Here is an 18,490-nt window from a genome sequence, read left to right as displayed (position 1 = left end):
TCTTCCAATCAATGCGAGAAAAAGGAAGGCAGGGGGAGGGACGTGAAAAGAAGCCGACTGCAGTGCGCAGGTGTGTGGAGGTGCTTTGACTCTCTGGGTAAAGATGGCGGAGCGCGGTTACAGCTTTTCTTTGACTACGTTCAGGTATGGAACTGTTCTGCGTACCTGAGGTTGCAGTATAATCGCTGATCGGATTTTCTCACGTCTTTGGTCTCTGGCCTGGTGCTTCCAGATGGCCTAGTAGGGGATGAGGGTGGAAATGCGATTTTGCAAAGTCATCTGTCGGGCCTGGCGGAGGCCTGGGGCGCTTCGGTTCCGGGAGGCCGCGGGAGGTCCGGGGATTCCCGCCGACCCTGGGGCCTGTGGGGAAGTCCAGCCTTCACCTGGGGACTTGCTCTCGATTTGGAGACTGCGAGAGACAGCAGCTTTAGCTGATCTTTTTCCGGATGTCCCATTCAGAAATCAGTATTTCATTTATGGCCCAGGTAGGCCTGACCCCGGAGCCTCTGGAGCTCGGAATGTTGGTCAAATCTCAGAAAGCCTCAACTTTACAATTTGGACTGTCTCCTCTTGGTACTAGTGTTTTTCGAAATCTGCTTTTCGGTTTCTTCGTTGCCCCTGTTAGAAGTTCAGGGGCTAAAAATGAAAGTCCTAAGCTTTCTATCACGTAATGTTTATGGAACCCGGACTACTAGGCTACATTTGCGTTTTGGATTTTTTTTTTTTTGAGAGTGATATGTTTACTGTAGAAAAGATTGTAGGCTTTTCTACTTCAGAGCAAGGGGTGAAGGTAAGTATAACTTCAGAACAATTGAGTGATTTATAGCGTTTCCAGTGTGAGAAAATAATCATCGAAGATTTAATAAACCGACGGGAAAAGGTTCAGTTTGTCAAAGGACCATTTTGTTGCGTAACAGCGAGTCACCATTTAATTAAAGTGTATTCCTATCTGGCGGCTGAAGGCAGGCGCGATAACTTGTGGAGTACTTTCAGTGTGGGTGCAACTTAACTATCTGTTTCCACCACCGTGTGTGACACGTTATTTTAACATTTTGCAGATGAGCCAAGCAGAGATGGGACAAGTAAAAGAACTTGTCCAAAGTCATAGATGAATACTTGAGACAACATTCATACCGGACTCTGATGATGCAATTAATAAATACATTTCATTATCATATGATGTTTTCTTAAAATACTAAATTTCTTTCCTTGCTTTTGACGTTTTTCAGTAACTAAGTGAGGGTATGTATTTTTTAAACCTTTGAATGAAATTAATTCTGTAGTAAAGGTTATAATATACAAATGAGAAAGAACAGTGTTTCCCAAGTAGACACTTCATATTCGTGAATAAAGCAAACCTGTTACTTTATTTTTGAGAAATTGTAATCCTAGTGGAGTTGAAATGTAAAACAACCAGATGTCATCAGGGCCTGAATCTTTTTATAATCAATTTCTTTGTTAAAATAAACTTGTGTGTTTTTTTTTAACATGACGATTCAACTGTTTTAGATTTTAAAAACATTTATTTCTAAACTGTTGTATTGAGAACAAAATTATAAATGGTGTGCCAAGAGACCGTACTATAGGATGAAAAGGTATTTTCCCCCCCAACTTTTTAAATTGTTCTTCAAATACAGTTGTGTCCACTTTCCCACCACCACCACTCATCCTCAATCCTACCGACCTTTGGCTTTGTCCATGGGTCCTTTTATACGTGTTCCTTGAGGACCCTTTCCCTGCTTTCTCCCCATAATCTCTCTCCCCACTCCCCTCTGACTACTGTCAGTTTGTTCCTTATTTCACTGTCTCTGGTTATATTTTGCTTGCTTGTTTGTCTTGTTGATTACGTTGCACTTACGGGTGAAGTGATATGGTATTTGTCTTTCACCTACTGTCTTACTTCACTTAATATAATTAATGCTCTTCAGCTCCATCCATGCTGTTGCGAACTCCTTTCATTCTGCTGCATACTATGCCATTGTGTAAATAAATGTACATGGTTTCTTGATCCACTCATTTACTGGTGGGCACTTAAGTTGCTTCCAACACTTGACTATTGTAAATTGTACTGCTATAAACATTGGGGTACTTAATGTTCTCTTGAATTAGGGTTTCAGGATTCTTAGGGTATAATCAATCCCAGCAGTGGAATTGCTGGGTCAAAATACATTTTTATTTTTAGTGTTTTGGGGGAAATTCCATAGTTTTCCAGAGTGGTTGTCCCAGTCTGCATTCCATCATCAATGCACTAGGGTTCATGATATTCTTTCACCATACCAGCACTTGTTTGTTGATTTCTTTGTGATGGCCATTCTCACCTGTGTGAAGTGGTATCTCCTTGTTTTACTTCTCTCTTACTGGTGGCTAATGATGCTGAGCATCCCTTCATAATGTCTCAGGGCCCTGGGTATGTCCTCCTTGGAGACATGTTTGTCGAGGACTTTTGCCCATTTTTTAATTGTATTATTTATCTTCCTGGCGTGGAGTCCTGTGAGTTGTTCATATATTTTGGAGATCAAACAGTTGTCCCAGATATCATTGGCAAGTATATTTTCCCATACAGTTGGTTTCCTTTTCATTTTGCTAATGTTTTCTTTAGCTGTGCAGAAGGATTTTATTTTGATGAAATCCCATTTGTTTTTTCTTTCCTTTATATGCCTTCCTCTAGGGGACATATCGGTGAAAATATTGCTGTGTGGAATATCTGAAAATTTCCTGCCTGTGTTCTCCTTTGGTACTTTTATGTCATCACTACTTATATTTAAGTCTTTTATCTAACTTGAGTTTATTTTTGTGTATGGTGTAAGTTTGTGGTCAAGTTTCATTTTTTGCATGTAGCAGTCCAGATCTTCCAGTACCATTTGTTGAAGAGGCTATTTTTATTCCATTTCATGTTTCTGCCACCCATTGTTGAATATTAATAGACCATAGAGACTTCGGTTTATTTCTAAGCTCTCTATATGTTCCATTGGTCTGTGTGTCTGTTCTTATGCCAGTTCAGACCATTTTCATTACTGTGCCCTTGTAATACAGTTTGATGTCAGATAGGATGATCCCTCTTACTTTGTTCTTTCTCAAAATTGATTTGGCCATGTGGGGTCATTTATAGTTCACTGTAAATTTTTGATATATTTGTTCTATATCTGTGAAATATATCATTGGTATTTTAATAGGGATTGAGTTGAATCTATAAATTGCTTTGGGTAGTATGGTCATTTTGATGAGGCTAATTCTACTAATACATGAACATGGTATATGCTTCCATTTCTTTGTATCTTTCTTAATTTCTTTCTTCAGTCTTGTGTGTTTTTTCTGAATATAGGTCTCTTACCTCCTTGGTCAGATTTATTACTAGGTACCTTATTTTTCTTGTTGCTATAGCAAATGGGGTTTTTTTCCTGATTGCTGTTTCTGATACTTCTTTGTTGGTGTACAAGAATGCATTCAATTTCTGAATATTGACTTTGTATCCTGCTGTTTTGCCAGAGTAATTGCAAACAATGACTGTTTTACTTCCTCCTTCCAATTTGAATGCCTTTTATTTCTTCTTGTCTGATTGCAGTAGCTAGGACTTCCAATACTGTGTTGAATAGAAGTGGTCAAAATTGACATCCTTACCTTGTTCCTGATCTTAGTGGGAAAGCTTTTAGTTTTTCCCCTTTGGATATGATGTTGACTTTAGGTTTTTCATATATGACCTATATTATGTTGCAGTATTATATATGCTCTCTCTACCCCCACTTTTTGCTCTTTATATCATAAATGGGTACTATACCTTACCAAATGCTTTTTCCGCATCCATTGATACAATCATGTGATTTTTGTCTTTGCTTTTGTTTTTGTGATGTATTATGTTTATTGATTTGCAAATATTGTACCATCCTTGCATCCCTGGGATAAATCCCACTTGCTTATGGTATATGATCTTTTTAATGAATTGCTGGATGCAGTTTGCCAGAATTGTGTTGAGGATTTTAGTGTCTATGTTCATCAAAAATATTGGCCTGTAGTTTTCTTTCTTGTTGTGTCTTTGGTTTTGAGATTAGAATGATGCCGGCTTCCTAAAAGGTGTTTGAGAACCTTCCCTCTTGAATTTTTTGGATTAGTCTTGAGAAGGAAAGGTTTAGCACTTCCTTAAATGTTTTGTAAAATTCTCCTGTGAAACTGTCTGGTCCAGGGCTTTTGTGTCCGAGGAGTTTTTTGATTACTGCTTTTATTTCACAAGCTGTTATCAGTCTGTTTAGGCTTTCTTCTTCTTGATTCAGTTTTGGAAGATTATATTTTTCTACCCGTGTTTTCAAATTTCTATGCATATAGTTGTTCATAGTAATTTCTTAAAATTCTTAGTATTTTTGTCATATCAGTTGTAATTTCTTTCATTCCTGATTTTATTTATTTGAATCATCTCTCTCTCTTTTTTTGATGAATTGGTTGAAGGGTTGTTGATTTTTTATCTTTTCAAAGAACCAGCTCCTGGGTATATTGATCCTTTGAATTATTTGTTTAGTCTCTGTGTCATTTAATTCTCTGATTTTGGTTCTTTCCTTCCTTCTACTTGCTCTGGGTTTTGTTGTTCCTCCAGTTCTTGTAGATTTAGGGTTAGGTTGTTTATTTGAAATGTTTTTATATTTCTAAGGTAGACCTGTTTCAGTATGAACCTCCCTCTCAAGACTGCCTTTGCTGTGTCCCATAGATTTTGTACTGTTGTGAGTTCATTTTCATTTGTTTCTAAAACCTTTTTGATTTCCCCCTTGATCTCAGTATTCACCCATTCATTGTTTAATAGCATGCTGTTCAATCTTCATCAGTTTGAATGTGTTTTGTTTTTGTTTTTTCCTTGAGGATGGTTTCTAGTTTTCGGCGTTTGTGGTCAGAGAAAATGCTTGATATGATTTCAGTTTTCTTGAATTTTTTGAGGCTTTTGTTGTGTGCTATCATGTGGTTTGTTGTTTGAAATGTTCCATGTACATTTGAAAAGAATGTGTATTTTGCTTCTTTGAGATGAAATATTTTATATGTATATTAGTAAAATCCATTCGATGGAATGTGTTGTTCAGTTTCACAATATCCTTGTTGACATTTTGTTTGGAAAATGTGTCCAGTTTTGACAGCGGGGTGTTAAAGTTCCCTAGGGTAAATGTATTGCTGTCAATATCTTTTTTGAAGTCTTCCCAAAATTTCCTTCTATATTTGGGTGCTCCTATCTTGGTACGTATATGTTTATAATAATTTATGTCTTGATGGATTCTTCCTTTGAGTGTTATGAAGTGCCCTTCAGTGTCTTTTTTTATGGCCTTTGATTTGAAGTCTATTTCATCTTGTATAAGTATTGCTATGCCAGCTTTTTTGACTTTTCCATTTGCTTGGAACATTTTTTCCAACCCTTCACTTTCAGTTTGTGTAGGTGTTTTGTTCTGAGGTGGGTGGGTCTTTTGTAGGCAGCACATGTGTGGGTCATGTTTTCTTACCCATTCAGCTACCCTGTGTTTCTTGATTGGAGCATTTAGTCCATTTACATTTAAGGTTATTGATAGGTCCTTATTCATTTGTATTTTACTCCCTCTGTACCTGTGTCCCTCTCTCTCTTACAGTTTTTCTTACTGTTCTTAAAGCAGTCTCTTGAGCATAGATTGCAATGCTGCTTTGAGGGAGGTATATACTTTTCCGCTTTTGCTCAGGAAGCTCCTTATTTAACCTTCTATTTTAATTGAGAGCCTTCCTGGTTAGAGTAGTCTTGGTTGCAAGCATTTGCTTTTCATTACTTGTAATATTTATGCCTTTCCTTTCTGTCTTGTAATGTTTCTGTTGAGAAGTCTGCAGTTAGCCTTATGAGGGCTTTCTTGTATGTTACTCCATGTTTTTCCCTTACTGCTCATAGTATTCGCTGTTTGTCTTTGAATTTTGCTATTTTAATCATGATGTTTCTTAGAGTGGGCCACTTTGGATTCCTCTTGATAGGGACCCTCTCTGTTTCCTGGACTTGAGTGGCTTTTGCTTTCATCAAATTAGGAAAGTTTTCCATCATTACTTTTTCAAACAGGTTTTCTATTCCTTGATGCTCTTCTTCTCACTCTGGTATCCCTGTTATGTGGATGTTATTACCATGTAATATGTTTCATGTTGTCCTGCAGTTCCCTTACCTCTTCTTTGTTCTTTTTGAGTCTTTTTTCCTTTTCTTGCTCTTTCTGGGATTTTTTTCCTACCTCTTCCTACAGCTTGCTGATTGAACCTTTGCTTTATCTGTCCTCTTTTTGATTCCTTCTACTGTGTTCTTCAATTCAGAAATTTTATTCATCATTTCCCCTTGGTTCTTGTTGATTGTTTCTGTGTCCCTTTTTATGCTAATACAGTTTGCAGTAAGTTCCTCCTAGTTTCTCTGTTTTTGGTAATTGTCAGTGAGCTCATTGAGCTTCCTTACAACCATTGTTTTGAACTCAGGATCTGATAGTTGACTTGCCCCTGTGTCATTTAGTATTCTTTCTGAGGATTCTTCCTTTCCTTTTTTTTTTTAAGATTTTATTTTTTTATCTTTAGAGGGGAAGGGAAGGAGAGAGGGAGAGAAATATCAGTGTATGGTTGGCTCTGCTGGGGACACACAATGTATCATGTGTCCCCTGCCAGGAACTGGCCTGCAACCCAAGCATGTGCCCTGACTGGGAATCGAACTGCGATCCTCTGGTTCACAGGCCCACACTCAATCCACTGAGCTACACCAGCCAGGTCTTCCTTTCCTTTTGATTGGGGGTTGTTTCTTCATCTTCCCATTTTTTTGTGAGACTCTTCTTGTTTGCTTCTGCTTTTTCAATTAACGTGTTCTGGCTTCCTGAATTTGTGGTATGAACTTCTATGGTAGGAGGCCGATGAGATTCAGTAGTGCAGTCTCTTTCAGCACCTGAATTACATGCTCTTGGGATGCCCTCTTTGCCATTTATGTTGACTCTCTGAATGTAATTGGGTCTTGATTATCGTTGGGTCTTTCTTTGGTGGGTCTTTTCTTCCAGCTGGTTTACTGTCACTCTGCCCACCATGTCTTGTGCATTGTTGTGATGGTGCAGATAGATTGTGCTGAAGCTGATTCTTCCTGTCTGTCTGGTATTATAAGGCTTTTATCTTGCTGTTTCTCAGTTGTTTGTTCTTCACAATTAGTTGTGATTCCAGATTATTCTTAGGAACGGTTTAAGTGTGACTTCCATTTACTTCTCTTCTGTCTTCCTCCAGAAAAGTTTTTCTTTTTCATCTTTTATTTATTGATTTAAGAGAGAGGGAGGGAGAGAAACATGGATTTGTTGTTCACTTATTTATGCATTCACTGGTTGATTCTCATATGTTCCCCTTGGGGATTGAAACCACAACTTTGGGTTATCGGGATAACTCTAACCAACCGAGCTACCATCAAGGGCAGTAAAGGTATTCCTGTGTATTACATGCAGTTGGAGATATTAACAGTAAATGAGTACACATATCGGTTCCTATAATTGTATTCTAGAAAATGTTTTTCTCTTACTTTTGGGAATTTTTACAAAACGAATGTTAAAGGAATATAACTTTAGATTGGGTAGTCAGAGTCAGGAAAGGCCAGTACTTGGGGATAATTTTTGACATTGTAAGATGAAAAGAAGACAACTGATGATTTAGGGGTAGAGAGAGTTGCAGACAGATGCATGGTCATGCATGAAAGTCCTAAAGTTGGGAAAGAGCTTGAAATCTTAAACTGATATAAGGCCAGGATGTTAGAGTATTGTGATAAAGGAGTTAGTATGAGTCAAGGCCAATCTTGTAGGACTAGAGTAGGAAGTTTAAGTGAACCAAGAAGTTAGTCTAGAATTTAAGTGGGGAGTGATGTGGTACAAAGGTAATTCTGGGTGGAGAGATGGAAAAGAGGACAACTAGTTAGAAGGCTGGTTCACTTATCCTAAGTAGAGATGTTGGTGCTTTGGAATAAGGTAGAGGTATGATTGAATACAGAGATTAGTCTAGGAGCTCACAGATTCGTAAGTTTTTACACAGAAAGATGCAAGGATAAATGTGTATACAGGTGATGAAAGGTAACTTTTAAGTTTACCTGAGCTTTTAATATGTTCTCCAGAGGTACCATGTTTTGCCATACATAATATGCACTTTGCTCACATTTGTGAGGGAAAAATAAAGATGCACATTATACATGGGTATAATGATTCCATAATGTGGTTATAGTAATCCCATCTATAATGCATACTAGAAATATTGTGCATTATACTGAGGAACACTTTTTATACAGTAAAGTACAGTTGAATTAGGTATTCAACAATAATCGAAAGCTGTGTGGGATGGACCCAGAATACCATGATTTGATAATTGGAAAAGTGACCATGCAAGGAAAACAAGCACAGCCGAATTTATTAATTTAAATGCCTATTTATGTCATTCTGCTCAAGCCAGCTAATTTTGTTATGTAAGAGTCTTTAAACACCCCTAGACTTAACTTCTTAGATGGAACTGGATGTGTCTGTCAGCCAAATGATTATGGACTCCTGGTAATAGGTTATATGTTGGAATATTGACTGAACAAAGCTTACACTTTGTTATGAAAGACAGATTTTGTAAAAAGTAATTCAGATGTGATGATTCTTAGCCAGAGAGGAGGTACAGGACACCATAGTCATGAGGGTATGTGATTCAACCTAGTTTGGGGTGGTCAAGGCACCTTCCTCAGGACATGACATTTCTACAAAGGATTAAGGGTGACCAGGAAAGAGTTCACCAGGTAGTCCTGAAATGCATTCCAAACAGGAATTAGCTTGTCAAAGGGTTTTTGAAACCTACAAGTAGTCTGTGTGTGGAGCAAGGTAGGATGATATGAATTGAGATTTGAGTGACAGAGAGTACTCATAATTTTATGAAGCTAAAAGAGATGACTTTTTGAAACTCAAGATTGTCTTTTCAGTAGTAGTCTAGAGCTGTGTACCTAGCTGTGTCACTTTGAACAACTTAATTGCACTCAAGGACTTTATAAAATAAGGTTGGCCTGTGACATTTATGATGGTTCTAATTCAACAACTAGATCAAAATAAAGTATAACCTAAAAAAGCCACTTGGGGTCAAGTATTTAGCTACCACATTCATGGAACCAGGTGTGTTACATAAAACCAGTTCATGACTTCTAAAAATAGTTTTACACTATATAAGAAGTACTTTTGTTGTGACTGATATCTAAGTCTTATATCTTAGACCATTCTGCTTTCTAAAATGTATATATGACTTCACCCACATGAAACACATGGTGCTGTTGTTTGGTATTTAACAGACACATTCATGTTCTTAATAACATTACTATTTTGTGTTTACTTACTGCTAATTTTGTGCTGGGGACAAAAGGCATCACTTCATTTAATCTTCACAATCTTTGAAATAGGTAAAACTACTACAGTACTATTATCCTCTTTTTATATATGAGAACTGAGATATGTAGAGGTTTAATAACTTGCCCAAAGTCACAAGGCTGAAGTAAGTGGTGGAGAGGTAACAGTAATGATATTTCTTTAAGTAGCAGACAAGAAAAAAACAACCAAAGGAAAGAGTTCAGTACTTCACTATGAATATGTTCAAATTGCCTGGTAAACTTTTTCTGTGCAACTTCATGATAAATTTCAAAGTCAAGCTATTCTCTTTTTGTAGTTTTTGGAGAGAGAGGAAGGGGGAGAGAAATTCACCAATTTGTTCCACTTGTTTATGCATTATTGGTTGATTCTTTATGTGACCTGACCAGCGATTGAACCTGCAAACATGTGAGACAACACTCGAACTAACTAAGCTACCCACCCGGCCATGGCCTCTTGATTTTTGATTAATGGGCTTATATATCTGCCCTTTCAAGAGCTATTTCTTTAATATTTGAGAATGTGTGAATTTAACAAATATCTTTGTTTCTTTTTAAGCCCATCTGGTAAACTTGTCCAGATTGAATATGCATTGGCTGCTGTAGCTGGTGGAGCGCCTTCAGTGGGAATTAAAGGTAATTAAATTCATTTATTTCAGATGCCTGTTAATAGTTACCCTCTTGTCCTTATGGAATTAAATTATAATCCCATATATAAGTCCATATATTAATTTATAATTCCTTAAAGGCAACAACATAGTAATTAACATATAAGTAAATTGCTGTGGCAACATAATTTTAACAGTTCTTTTTGCTAATTTATAGTATTCTAAGGTTTAAATGAAGTAATAAACCTGAAAAGGTAATTAATTTCTTCTCAAAATAAATATAGCACCTTTATCTACTAAGTATGATAATTTATAGGCTTTCCCATTCAGATAACTGAGTATTCTTTCATTTTTACATTGATTATATATCACTATTCTCTGGAAGTTTTTATCTTTCCTATAATTTAGAAAAGATTATTTATAAAATTTAATCTAAAGATACCCTTTTGAAAAAGTCCCTGTCATTGACTTTAAATTTCCTATTATAAGAACAGTAGACGGAATTCCATTATTTTAAAACGTGGTCTCTTATTTTTAAGAAAAGTTGTATAATACTGTTAGCTATAGGGATTTCTTAGTGTATATAGATGACTTGTTAGGGAGAAACTGATTTACTGTTATTTCTTAGGTCATGTTAATATAGAATTCCAGAGGAAAAAGTTTTATAAGTAGGAGGAAATGGGTGAAATGTAGGTATAATTCGAAAACTGTTGAAGCATTCTTTAAATTATTAAACATTTAGGTGTTGTTTTGTTGTTGTATTTTTAAGCTGCAAATGGTGTGGTATTAGCAACGGAGAAGAAACAGAAATCCATTCTGTATGATGAGCGAAGTGTACACAAAGTGGAACCAATTACCAAACATATAGGCTTGGTATATAGTGGTATGGGTCCAGATTATAGGTACGTTAATACTGTTTATTAATATTCTCAACATCTCATGTCTTGCTCATAATTTGTATTTGAGGAGAAAAAAAATTAAGGAGTGTTTATCCTTTAATTTCCCAGTTTCCTTTTTACTTGTTTTGTGTAGCAACAACAGCATTACTGGCGGTGGAATTTAAGTTTGCCTGTACGTGACAGACTGAGAGTTATTTTAAGTAGGATACTCAGAGCAAGTTTGTTGTAAAAGAGAAGATAGATACTATACTTAACTCCTAACTTCTTTTTAGTTGTTTATCCCTTCTGATAACAATCCTTCTTCTACCATCCAAGGGCTGTGCTTCAAAGGCTTTGCTCTTTTCTAATGCATTTTATAAGCAATAAAATAGTTATAATAGGTATAGTAAGCCTGGCTGGTGTAGCTCAGTGGATTGAGCGTGGGCCTGCAAACCAGAGTATCATGGTTCGGTTCCCAGTCATGGCACATGCCTGGGTTGCAGGCCAGCTCCCAGCAGGGGACACATGAAAGGCAACCAGACACTGGTATTTCTCTCCCTCTCTCCTTCCCTTCCCCTCTAAAGATAAATAAATAAAATCTTTAAAAAATATATGTATAGTAAACTATATTTTAAAAGGTTATCTGGCAGCCCTGGCTGAGGTAGCTCAGGTCGTTGGAGTCTCGTCCCATACACCAAAAGATTGGAGGTTGGATTCTTTATCAGGGCACATAGGTTGCGGGTTCAATCTCCAATTGGGCCGTGTATGGGAGGCAGCCAGTTTCTGTCTCTCACATTTCTGTCACATCAGTTTGTGTGTTTGTCTGTCTGTCTGTATGTCTCTCTGTCCCCCACCTTCTCGCCTACCTCGCCCCCTCCCCCATTCCTCATTCTAGAATCAATAAGCAATTTTAAAATTGTTTGTGGGAAAAAATAGCATCAAGCAGCAGAAGGAAGCATCAGCATCCAGAGTTAACTCCATTATATTTATTTCTGTTTTTAGTAAAGGGACAGAATTCTCAATAGCCACTGAAAGTTGCAGAATATGGCAGTCGCTCGGGGTCCAGATGCATGTCTGTTTACTCCTTTTATATTATGTACAAGGAGATAGAGTTACATCAGGGCACCAACAAGTTGAAAGACATTGAAAGCTTCCTACGTCTGTCTAACTATAAAAGGGGTATGACTTCATTCTTGATTTTGTGTGGAACAAGATAGGTAGAGCTAGAATTTCACTTTAAGTTGAAAAATGGCTAGAATGGTGATCAGGCTTCACTACAGTGGATCCTGTTACTGCTGCATAGAAAGAATGCCTCAGTGTGCTACCACTGATGGAATAAACTGAGAGAGAATAGGATCTTGGTATTGTACAGGGGGACAATGTACATGGTTCAGATCAGTAGTACGTGAGCAGATAAAGGTACATCCTATTTGTCTTCCTGTATGTTTTTGATGGCTATATAGTATATTCTTTTGATAAATTTTACATTTTTAAACTTACAAGTAGTTTTGCTCTCCCTTAGTCTCTAAAAGGTACTTTTTGAGGTATAGTATATAGAAAAAGATTGAAGCAGAGTGAGAAAAAAATGCATGAAATTTGGGTGTTTATCTTCACATGTGCAGGTGATCTGTGTGCTGGAATGAGGTATAAAACAACAAGATGACTGCTCTTGGGATAAGGAGCACAATCGTGAAACCGTGGAGGCAGATAAAATTCTCATTGTGTACACTAAATCCATTGTTATTAAGCTGGCTGGTATCCCTGGTTTCTCTCTTTTTTTTTCTGTCCTTATTCATCTGCTGTGGTGCATCTCCTCTGTGACACTGATACTTTCTTGTAAATTAACTGGAACCATGTAAGAGCAAGACTGGCTTTAAGTAGACAGCTACTATTAAAAGAGATACATCTAAAACTGTGCTGTAGGTATATGCCTTTAGAAGGAGAATAAGTCTTTAGGTAGTATACTCTCAGGTCTTTTTTATTATCTTAATTTTAATTAAACCTTACTTCTTCCTTGTTTACTAGAGTGCTTGTGCACAGAGCTCGAAAACTAGCTCAGCAATATTATCTTGTTTACCAAGAACCCATTCCCACAGCTCAGCTGGTACAGAGAATAGCTTCTGTGATGCAAGAATATACCCAGTCAGGGTAAGTTGATTTTATTATTTGAAATGTGTCATGAATTAGAAAAAAATCATTTTAGAAGCACAGATGTATTTAAAAAGAGAACTTACTATTTCTGTATTTGTTTAACGAATAGATAAAATTGTGAATATGATTAAATTCTCACCTGGAGTTAGAATATTTTTAAGGAAAAATTGAATGTTTTCTTGCTATTTGTATAATGGGAGAAAGCAGTAGAAAGTTTCTATATAAAGTTCTTTTACTGGGTACTAAAACACTCATTTATACGCAAACAACCCTGATGCTTCCAAGTTTATCTTCTCCATCAGAAATTGTCATAAGCTCACCATGAAAACAAAGCTCTTTGACACCTTCGAATTCATTTTAATTCTTTTGGATTTGGGTGTGAAAATAGATTAAGTAGTATAAAGGTAGTTGCTAATACATAATACAAGTGGGAAAGCTGCATTTGTTGAAGGTTGTCATTTTGTTAGAACAGTAAATGTTACGCCACACTTATTAGACTCAATATTTGTGTTACTCTACTTACCAGAATGATTTAAGTATGGTTCCTTGGTACCACAAAGATAATTAATTTTGAATTGATTTATTCAGAAAAAGTATTAAATACCTTTTAAGGAATTTACAAGTCTAATACAGTTTACCTGCTAATTTGCTTTACTTCAGAGTTTTAATTCTTACTTGGATTGACTTGAACAGCATGAAGACATAATTTTTATTTTCCTTTGTTTAGTGGTGTCCGTCCATTTGGAGTTTCTTTACTAATTTGTGGTTGGAATGAGGGTCGACCATATTTATTTCAGTCAGATCCATCAGTAAGTATTGGCATGTGTATTTTGGGGGATTTGTTAAAGTGCTTCTTTAATAGTTAATGAAAATAATAACCATAAACATTTAAATTAACAATATTTTGTCTTTTTCTTTTGGAAATTATGTAGTAGTACATATTTATTTGCACATTTGAAGTGTTGGTAATTCAGCCTTTTGATAAGGAAGCTACATTAGTTCCACCCTCTGTTTTTCTTTTGGTTCATTAACTTCACATAATTGAATGATTTGTTGAAATAGTTACCAAATCTTCTAAAATCTGGAATTCTGTTCCTTTGAGAAATATTGTAGTGAAATATACTGCTAGAGGACATGTTATACTCTTTACCATCTATTTAATCTTGGGGCTGACTGGAGTGTGACTAATCCTGTGCTAATATTGATGTAACTGTCTTTTGTTTTGCCAAATGGGTGACTTTTCTATTCTAAAGCAGAAGATTGGTCTCTCAAGTTAAAAGGTATATGAACGTTGCCTATTCCACATCCATCTCATTTGCTGTGAAGAAAATTAGAAGAAAAAAATCATGATTAGGAACTGATCTTTCATATTTTATGGATCATTAGGTATTTATAGGTTTGCCTAATTCATATGTTATGCAAAGACAAAGGAAAATATTTTGGTTGTTATTTAAGAAAAAGTTAGTATTTTTTTTTTTAGAACTTTGTTACCACATCTCTGAGTTTCTAAAGCAACATGACAGGCCCTCTTACTTTCCTTTCCAGTGAGTAGTGGAAGCTACCGTGATTGGAATCCAGGTTTCGTCTTTTGCCCCCTTTTTTTGGTTGTATTTAAAACCAAAGCTGTTTCTCTTAAAATGTTTATATTTGTGTGTTTGTACAGTCATATGTACTTTTTCAACAGATGAAGTCATGACATTGCTGCTGATTTCATTTAACTAATTTATTCACTGGTGATGATGAGATGAGTTGAGCACCATTTTTCAGATACACGATAGTTTTGTAGAACCCTTTAATCCTAGTAAGCTAAAAGATTACTTTGAATTGGTTGCTTTAGGTTAACCTGAGTTTCCTTTAACTGGCTTTTTTACATAAATTGTATACAGTAAACTGCACATTTTTAAAGGGTACAGTTTGATGAGTTTTGATGTGTATGAATACCTGAGAAAACCATCACCACCATTAAGATACAGAACTTCTCCATTACTTCCAAAAGTTTCTAAATGCCTTTTATTATTTATCCCTGGAACCTTTTAAAGAGAATAACCAACTTTATGACCTTAGAAGTTAGAGACAAATTATAGAGCCAGAAAATAAATGGCAGGGCTATAATTAGAGTAATGATTTGAATATGGGTTTTCTTTCCTGGTTTAGGGAGCTTACTTTGCCTGGAAAGCCACAGCAATGGGAAAGAATTATGTGAATGGAAAAACTTTCCTTGAGAAAAGGTAAGCTGACCATAACTGGATTTATTAGCAAACTTACTTAATGTTTTTCAGCTTTATTCTACTTATTTATTTTTGTTTTTAGCTCTTTTTAAATAACTAATGTCATGAGTCCAAACAAATTTGTTGTATTACTCTGTATTTGACCCTACTTACAGATGACACAAACAAAAGATTCTCTGCTCTAGTTCCTTATTCTTCAGTATGATAAATGGTGATATTAATTTCTTAAGAACTTGTTCTGTCAACCCCCCCAAAAAAGTCAAGCAAATTTGGAAAAAAACTTTTGGGAAGAACATTTTTCCATGATTAGTGGTAACATTATCCTCATGATAATGGGGATGCACCTTAAATTATTGTCAGTTTCTTATTTGTGGACAACTATCTCAGTGACATGACTAAAATAATCTGTACCTTAGTATTTTAAGAGTGCTTAAAATTTTTTAAAAGTCTTAATAAGCTGTTAGTATCACTGTTTAAATAATTGTAAATAGTATAAATAGTACCATAAATTATTTTTTTTCTTCAAAAAATTCTTCAGATACAATGAAGATCTAGAACTTGAAGATGCCATTCATACAGCCATATTAACCCTAAAGGTTAGTTCAGTATCTAACAGTTGGGTTTATAATGAGTTTATAATTGTTTGGAGAATTGACCTGTTTTCCTTCCTCATCAATAGGAAAGCTTTGAAGGGCAAATGACAGAAGATAACATAGAAGTTGGAATCTGCAATGAAACTGGATTTAGGAGACTGACTCCAACTGAAGTTAAGGATTACTTAGCTGCCATAGCATAATAATGAAGTGACTGAAAAATCTGGAATTTCAGATAATCACTATACTTAAACACGTTTAAAGTATGTTTTGTTTTGCAAACTTTTGCATACCTATTTCTACATGATTTAATGGACTGATGTTTTTAAATGACACATAATAAACTGTTAAATCCAACTTGCAGCTTTTTAGGTGTTAGTAAAATTTTTAAAAGTTATTTCCTGCTTTATGTACAGTTGATTCCTGGAAACTACACTGCAAAACAGAATGGTGAAATCACTCTTCATTCGGTTTGGTTAAGTCAAATTTTATGATCTTTTTTACTACCAGATGTTGTCTATGCTTAAATAAAGCAAAATGCTGATTCTGGTAAATACTACTTTTAGAGCTAAGAGAATGTGGAGACTTTCATGGATTCATAAGGAGGTAGGATTCATGAGGCAGATGTTTTCTTAGGCACCATTAGGTGTGGGTCAGTAAAACCCTAGGGTGTTCTGGGATGTAGAACTGTAGCTTTGAAGAGTACTAAGCCAAATAGTCTCCTATAGAGATATATTATGTAGGTAAGTAAATTGTGTACTGGTTCCTATTGGTTTCTACATCACAAGTAGATAAATATTTTAAAAGAGCTCATTAGTTTTACTAGACTTCAGAGTCAACAATGGATGGTTATGAGTGCTGAAAATAAAATACTAATACTCAAAGTGTCAAAACTCTGGTTTAAGACCCGCTCGTTCATGTAATCTCACGAGTATTTACTTTACAGTAAAGACCTACTTTACTGCAGGCCCTGGCTGGTGTAGCTCAGTGGATTGAGCGCGGGCCTGTGAACCAGAGGATCACGGTTCGATTCCCAGTCAGGGCACATGCCTGGGTTGTAGTCCAGTTCTCTGCAGGCCAACTCCCAGCAGGGGACACACAAAAGGCAACCATACATTGATATTTCTCTCCTTCCCCTCTAAAGATAAATAAAGAAATAAAATCTTAAAAAAAAAGAATTTAAAAAAGAAGTGGTATACTAGTATAAATAAACTGCCTAAAAAAAAAAAAAGACCTCCTTTACTGCAAAGTAAAGTCTATACAAGGAAGCAAATAATAGAGTACCTGAAGTCTGTTGTCATTATGTATAAGACAATATAGTTTTCTTTGTCTTTTTTTAAGGCATCTTAGGATAAGAGAAATCACATCAGTAGTCTGGCTCATAGAACATACGGAGAGTTTATGAGTGTCATTTTGCCAACAGAAACAGTGGGCATATCCATGATTTCAATGTAGCTAAAAAGATTTTGACTAAAATTTAGCCAGTCTCAGGGAAAAGGAGTCCTAGAGCATTTTTGTCAGGATTCTCAGTTCTACCCACCCATGACTATGTGGCAGAAGCATTATTGTGGTACTTGCCGACTTCTATTTCAAGATGTTTGTCTTGAAAACTTCATCTAATAATCTTTCCTTATGGGCTCTTGGTACATTGTGAATTCAGCATACAAGAAAATGAAGATAGTGATAAAAAGGGATGGTTTTCAGAATCAGGTCTTACCTTTCTCACTTACTGGCTAAGTGACAGCACAAGGTAATTATCTCAGAGGGTTTTCCAAAACTAAATTTGATAATGCAAGTGAAAGGCCTTGGCAAGGTTAATGGTTTGGTTTAGTTTTAGCTGCCTTTGAATTTGCTTTCTAATGTCTAACATTAGAAAACTAGGAGAATACCAAAATTCTACAAATCAAAAAAAAAAGGAAAAACAAAACATTTATGACAAAAGGAAACCACATGGATTTTCATTCAGAATGAAAACAGGAAAAACTAGCTGAGGCAGATTTTTGTTAAGAGTTGACTGCCTCTTGCTTCATGAAGTGTGAAGTACAGTTCGGTTGAAACTTTATTCTTTTCATTGACCTTAATAAACCCTAGGCCCTGGCTGGGTAGGTCAGTTGGTTAGAACATCATCCCACTATGCCCCAAGATTTCAGGTTCAATCCCTGGCCAGAACACATAGAATCAACCAAGAATGCATAATTAAGTGAAACAACAAATCACACTTGCTAGCTCACTCTCTCTATGCCCTCTCCCTCTCTCCCTTCTCTAAAATCAATACATAAAAGAATAAGCCCTCCTTTTGCCAAAGTTATTTGGTTTAGCAACCCATTCCCCTACATCTCTAAATGTTCCAAAATTCTAGTCATTCCTAGTCTGTATATTCTATTTGCTTTCATTTCAGTATTAAAATGTCCCTAATTGTCATAATCCCTCTCTGTTTTTGGATAACTAGTATCTTGTCTTAAAATTTTTTTTCTTCACTTGCTCCTTTCCTCTTTTTCAGTTCCTCACTTAACCATGAATTTAAGTTTACAAAACAGTTTTTAGCAGTGAGACATGAAAATATTTAAAATTCACAATGAAAGGTGAAATAAGGAAGAGTGATACTGATCTTTACAATTATTGAATGCTGTTTAGTTGCGATCAGTTGATAGGGGTGATCAAGAGTTTTTCTCTATTC

The 18,490-nt window shown here is 35.9% G+C and overlaps 1 protein-coding gene across 1 annotated transcript; it reads left to right on the top strand.

Annotated features, from left to right (window-relative positions):
• Window positions 1-38: 38 nt before the first annotated feature.
• On the top strand, window positions 39-16,706 carry PSMA2 (proteasome 20S subunit alpha 2). The gene is made up of 8 exons (XM_037035396.1): window positions 39-144; window positions 9,915-9,991; window positions 10,733-10,865; window positions 12,867-12,989; window positions 13,720-13,801; window positions 15,147-15,220; window positions 15,759-15,816; window positions 15,900-16,706. The coding sequence occupies exons 1-8, from the start codon at window positions 104-106 to the stop codon at window positions 16,014-16,016; spliced, it is 705 nt and encodes a 234-aa protein (XP_036891291.1). The 5' UTR covers window positions 39-103; the 3' UTR covers window positions 16,017-16,706.
• The last annotated feature ends 1,784 nt before the right edge of the window (window positions 16,707-18,490 follow it).

This window comes from Sturnira hondurensis, unplaced genomic scaffold, assembly GCF_014824575.4.
Source record: "Sturnira hondurensis isolate 20B ecotype Veracruz unplaced genomic scaffold, ASM1482457v3 Scaffold0022305, whole genome shotgun sequence".
NCBI lineage: Eukaryota > Metazoa > Chordata > Mammalia > Chiroptera > Phyllostomidae > Sturnira > Sturnira hondurensis.
This window is presented reverse-complemented; position numbering and strand designations above follow the sequence as displayed.

Coding starts and splice junctions, on each gene's coding strand:
- PSMA2 (XM_037035396.1), top strand. CDS start 104: ATGGCGGAGCGCGGTTACAGCTTTTCTTTGACTACGTTCAG. Junction 13,802..15,146: donor TATTTCAGTCAGATCCATCA/GTAAGTATTGGC, acceptor TTCCTGGTTTAG/GGAGCTTACTTTGCCTGGAA. Junction 15,221..15,758: donor AAAACTTTCCTTGAGAAAAG/GTAAGCTGACCA, acceptor AAAATTCTTCAG/ATACAATGAAGATCTAGAAC.